The 5798-nt window shown below is 36.5% G+C and overlaps 1 protein-coding gene across 1 annotated transcript; it reads right to left on the bottom strand.

The window, feature by feature from the left end:
* Nucleotides 1–2074: 2074 nt before the first annotated feature.
* Nucleotides 2075–4283, bottom strand: LOC132182991 (Pentatricopeptide repeat (PPR) superfamily protein). Its single transcript, XM_088516216.1, has 2 exons — nucleotides 4120–4283; nucleotides 2075–3983 (listed from the first exon to the last, which is right to left on the bottom strand). Exons 1-2 carry the CDS (start codon nucleotides 4192–4194, stop codon nucleotides 2241–2243), a joined length of 1818 nt encoding a protein of 605 aa, XP_088372342.1. The 5' UTR covers nucleotides 4195–4283; the 3' UTR covers nucleotides 2075–2240.
* Between the last annotated feature and the right edge of the window lie 1515 nt (nucleotides 4284–5798).

Raw genomic sequence — 5798 nt, forward strand, 5'->3', positions numbered from 1 at the left:
GGGGGGGGGGGGGGGGGGTGTAAAAATAGTAAGGTTAAAAGGTTGGTTGTTCAGTTCGAAAGTGACAAAAATAAAGCACCATCCTTTGATCAGTACACATGTAAGAGAGATGGACCTTAATAAACTATCTTTTTAATTAATTTATTTATTTATTTTCATATCTGACCCCTAAAACGCTTTTCAATTTTCACATTTTTGAAGACCCAAAACACTTCTCATAATTTTACTAAACATACCCATAATTTTGAAAAACTAATTTTTGATCCAAACCCAATTCTTTATTTGAAATAATGAACTCAATTTCGAAATTCACCCAACATGAATCTTGAAACTGTAACATGAAGAAGGTTTAAGAAGGTGGAGTGGTTTCTGCATCTTTTGTATTCCTTCCCTCAAGACATTCTGGTTAAAGCAATTTCTGAGATGGATAGAACTAAAGCTCTCTTGCTCTGGTCCCCCTACTTCCATTATTCTTATTACTTTTACCATTACTTCTCGGGTCCATCCCACCTTTCTTATTCAAAGGATTTTAAGTTGTCCATGTCGACCTACAAATATTGTCGCTTCTATTGGCAACATACAAAAAGCATATCAATTGAGATTTGCTTTTCCATGTAAATTATTTCCTAAGAAATGCTTTTCCACCCAATTTCTCAGGCACCGGTTCTGTAGTTTATTTTATAGACTACCTAATAAAGACTTCACTGAGTTTGACAAATCAACTACTATCAGGCACAAGATTCTTTGATTGTTAAGACAGAAATTAAGGCTTTGTTTTGTTAATGTGTTTTGTAGGGTGTTTTTTGTTTGAAAAAGCGTTTTGATGTGACATAAATGTGCAAACTGTTTTTGTATGATAGGAACATTTTAGAGGAAAAATAATAATGATATTAATATAGCTTCTCCTTTCTACTTTCTTCTGGGTTTCTACTGTTGCACTGCATCAAATTTGAGCATAAAACTGATTCATATTCCATGTCTTAAACATGAGACTGAGCTGATGACAAGAAGAAAGCAGCAGCAGAAACTCCTTACTGAGGCCCAATTGTGTTACTCATTTCTGGGCTGTGTTGCAGGCTACCATAATAGCTATCCGTCTGAGTACAACTGAATTCAACACAAATTCAATTTTATATAATATTTATGTAGATTTCATATATTTACTGCAAACCAAAAGCATATGGCATATATAATTAGATAGCTCAACCAAACCACGTAGCTTGCCCAACTCAGTCATCAACCCAACCAGAATCAGATTCACAATATGTATTTTCAATAGCTTATATTTGTCTGAACCAAGATTGCAACCAAAGATTTTTCTCTGTTTACCAGAGAACCATCAACAAAACCTTGCTATCCCAAGGAACTATTCCAATGCAACATCTTAAATTTGCGCCTTGTTGGTCTCTTCTCTGTGGATGCATGTGCAGGAAAATGCAGGGGAAAGTGGTCATTGAATTAAATGTAAAAGAGTTACAAATGTCTTTGAGAATGGAATTTCGTAATACTCTGCTCTTTCAACATGTGAGATAAAGCTTTTAAGCTTTCTTAGAATGTTGCCAGCACAAGTGCACTCAACCCATAATCCAACCAAACTCCAAGAAAACCACATGAAGAACTGGATCATTACCAATATAACCATCAACCATCAACAGAATTACGACATCAAATTTGTATGAAGAGCAACAATGTAATAAATAATAAATCCCAAAAATGAATATCTTACAGGTGATAATCAAGTCATCATATAAAGAAAGCAAGCACAGATGGAAGATCATTAACATCATACATAAAGGTCATAAGAACAAGAGTCAAACGAACATGCTTATAGGTAAATCTTTTAAAGTAGCCCACAGTCTCATTCCAGTCAATTGATATTTCAAAGAACCTAATTGAGACTTCGGATACATAATGTAAATGAACACAGCACATTAACTTCCCTAGGCCGTTGAGGAAAATTGGATTTATTTGATCTCATCAATAATCTATCTTTCGCTAAGCACTTGAGTTGTCATAGTGAACATAATATTCTACCCAGAAAACAAATACTAGAAGGAGAAAAACCTTGGTAAAATCATATACCATAATTTTTATTAACCGCTATAGGCTTATCATGCCCCAGTAGCAAACAATTTTGGATTTCAAGAGAAAAGAAAATATGCATACCAAAATTTCTTGAAGAGAAAGACGATACTACATTAACCTCACATGATACAATAAGAAATACAGCCCAAGAAATCCTAAGCAGCCACATTAGCCATTGAAGCATCTTTTCTGGACTCATTGGAACAGAAGAGATTCAAGACATCAGCATGGTTACGAATGTAACTTGGGCATTTGGAAAGGAAATTTTGAGCTTCAACATGCCTTCCAGCCTTGAAGAAGGCCTCAAACATACGGAGGAACACAGATGTTGCCGGAAACCTCTTTGAAGTCATTTCTTTCAGAAAGATAATAGCATCATCAGCAGTTCCAGACTTCGATACATACTTAATAAATGGATCCACATAAGGCGGGAACCCTTGATCTTTCATCAAATCCAAAAGATTTAAAGCATCTTTAAACCCACCCTGAACCAATAACTTTCTTATCAATTCTTTGTATGTAGTATGCCAAGGCTGTAGCTGTTTTACTTTGACCAGATCAACAAGAAGCACGCATGCATGTATTGCCCTGTTCTTTAAGCAATAAGCATTCACCAAAATGTGAAATGCATGACCTGCAGAAGAGACTCCCTCTTTTTCAACCATCTTTTGGAAATAATCAGAAGCCTTGTCATGATCTCCAGCTATGCAATGCCCCTCTATCAAAGAAACCCATGTCCTGTGATCTAGATTTGAGCCGCATTTTTCCAAATTCTCCATAAGTTCACTTGCCTCTTCCTTTTTACCAGTACTACTAAGCTTGAACACAGTTTTACTCTGCAAATGACCGCCAATCACAAACCCACCTTCCTCCATCGCTTTCAAAACCTTATTGCACTCTCCGAACCTACCAACGCTGGTTAAAGACTTGAGAACCGCATCAAGCACAGAATTTGTCAACACATTCCCACTCTCAGTAAAAATCCTCACAATCCTCGAAAACAGCTGCATATCCAATTGTTTACCGGCTGCTACTTTCCTCAATAGAAAGGTACAACAATGCACTGAAGGCTTATTTGCACCAGCCATGGCAAACTCGTATAAATCCACAGCATCCTTAATCATTTTCCTTTTACAAAACCTGCCCAAAACCTTAACAAACGTCCCCTCCTCCATTTCATAACCATTGCTTCTCATCTCATCAACAACTTTCCAAAACCTATCGATACAATCTTCCCGCCCCAACACCCTGGCCATAGCATTATAAGTCCACTCATCGTGCTTAAACAACCCACTCTCGTCCACCCACCTAAAGAAAATCAAGGCTCCCCGCTCCACGCCAACATTTTCCAATACCATCTTAACTATATCACTCGAGTATTTAACACCCAATTCCTGTAACCGCCTCTCAACATCATCACCCCAAACCTCACTCCTAATAATCTTACACACCCTTGAACAAACTTTCTCCACCGAATTATCTATCGATCCCGATGCATACGCACCCTTCAATTTCTCGACATCACTATCCAATCCATCCTTTTCAAACTTCTCCAGGACCAAATTTTGCACGCCCTTCGAAATCCCATACCCTTTTTTCTTCATACCCTCAACCAAATCCCAAAACTCCTTCACAAACCCATTAACACCCAGAATCCCCAGCATCAAATTATACGATTTGGAGCTCAATCTCTCACTATCACTCTCCAGAACCCAATCGAAAAACCTCTTCGCGACATCGGGGCTCGACTCGATCTTCCTTAAAACCTTCAATACGAATTCATGACTAACAACAACATTACTCAGCTCCAACTCTTTCCTAATATCATCCACACCCTTAGGTTTTGCAAAAATATCAGCTATGACCAAGTGATCCGAGTCACTCTCTTCAAGGGCCGGTTCAGACGAGAAACTACGAGAAATGGGTTTCACGTGATTTGTGAATTGGGAATCTAAAATGGGTTGTGATGCTGTGCAGTGGAAGAGTGAGATGAGAGAGTGAAGTGGTGGGAGATTGGGGTTGGAGAGTACCTGGAAATGCGAGGAGTGAGTGGAAATGTAGAGCTGAGAGCGGAGAAGGTGGTTGGGTCGGAGGAGAAGCAAGCGCCATTGGTGTCTCATCGTTTTAGGGTTACAGAGGATTTTGTGTACAAGAGAGAGAGAGAGAGAGAGATTAGGGTTTAAGAGGGCATTGGGTTTTGAGCGTGGAGAGGTGAAGATCGAGCACAGCCGCATCGCATGTGTACAATGTGCTGCCTTTCCAATCATATTTAGCCACGTAGGCAATAACAGTTCGAGAATCCAATCTCTGATGTGTAAAACCTATGGGTCGGGTTAGTGTGACTCATAATAGTATATGGATGGTTATTGGTTATATATATATATATATATTAAGTGCCAATTTATTTAATTAAATGAGTTAAATTCTTAATTTTGACACAACCTGTTTATTATAAAATGACTTACATAATTCTTTTAATAAATAAATCGTGTTGGGTTGACCATAACACGGCTCATTTTAACTTGTTTAATATAAACAGGTTAACTTATAAGCATAAATTATATTAATTATGCACATTTACAGCTAGAATCACAACAATTTTATTAATTGTGCCTAATTGGGTCAAGCACGATTTTGGGTCGTATTCGTATCGAATCTTATTATACTAAACCTAAGACTTAATTTTGTGCCCTATCCTAATTGGGTTAAGCACGATTTTGGATCGTATTCGTATCGAATCTTATTATACTAAACCTAAGACTTAATTTTGTGCTGTATTTGTATATATCGAGTTCGCTGCTTTTGTAAAAAATAATCGACCTTAATAAAAATAATTTGAGATTCACATATACAAATAAGGTACAAGTGTTGGTCCAGACCCAGATCCCAGATTCATATATCCAAGTCCTTTTATTGAAATTTAAGTACATTGCTTTGAAATGATAGAATTATTGATAAAATGAAGTTTTTCATATTTGTTTTCTTATCAAAAATCTTATTTGTCTTTCTTAAGAAGAGTAAGATAATATAAGAAATTGATATATATATATATATATATATATATATGAAACTTCCCTGTGCTTTACTTAATACCTACTTTTGACTTTCATATTCCAATTTTAAAGTTTATAAATTTAAAATCTGAGTTTACAATAAGATTGTTAACTGGTTTGTCTCTCTACAACAAAGAGAGCTCTGTTATGCAACTCTAATCTTAACATTTTGTCATTGGTTTTAGATCATTTTTGTCTTTGCTTCTTAATTTACTGGCAATTTAAAAATGGTTTGGTGATAATTAATGATCATTGTCCAAGACTCCAAGTGTTTGCAGTTAGCTTCAGAACTCAAAAGTACACGAAGAGCAACTCCAATCAATCATAAACTATTTACATTCATTCTTCCATGTGGGATCTCCTACTATACATATATAGGTTCTCTGGGGTTGACTCTGGTTGCTGTGGAGTGGTTTGCTGGGGTGTTTAAGCAGTTTTTGAGTCTTTTCTGCTTGGTTGCTGAGGTTTCTTTTGCTCTGTTTCTCTTTGTTTTTGAGTAGAGAAATCAAGTTGTAGAGAAATCAAGTTGCTGCTGCTATAAGGTGTAGTTGTTGCTGTTAGCATATATTAGGGGATTTGAATACAATCAATATCAGATTTGAATACAATCAAATCTCTGAAATCAAATCCCTTAATATATATGCTAACAGTTGCTTGTTA

This window comes from Corylus avellana, chromosome 5 (assembly GCF_965113065.1).
Source record: "Corylus avellana chromosome 5, dhCorAvel1.hap1.2, whole genome shotgun sequence".
NCBI lineage: Eukaryota > Viridiplantae > Streptophyta > Magnoliopsida > Fagales > Betulaceae > Corylus > Corylus avellana.

Bases quoted from the DNA above. Each gene is read 5' to 3' on its own strand.
- LOC132182991 (XM_088516216.1), bottom strand. From the start codon at position 4,194: ATGGCGCTTGCTTCTCCTCCGACCCAACCACCTTCTCCGCTCTCAGCT. The intron at 3,984-4,119 runs CCAGGTACTCTC...TTCTCGTCTGAA, and splicing joins TCCACTCACTCCTCGCATTT to CCGGCCCTTGAAGAGAGTGA.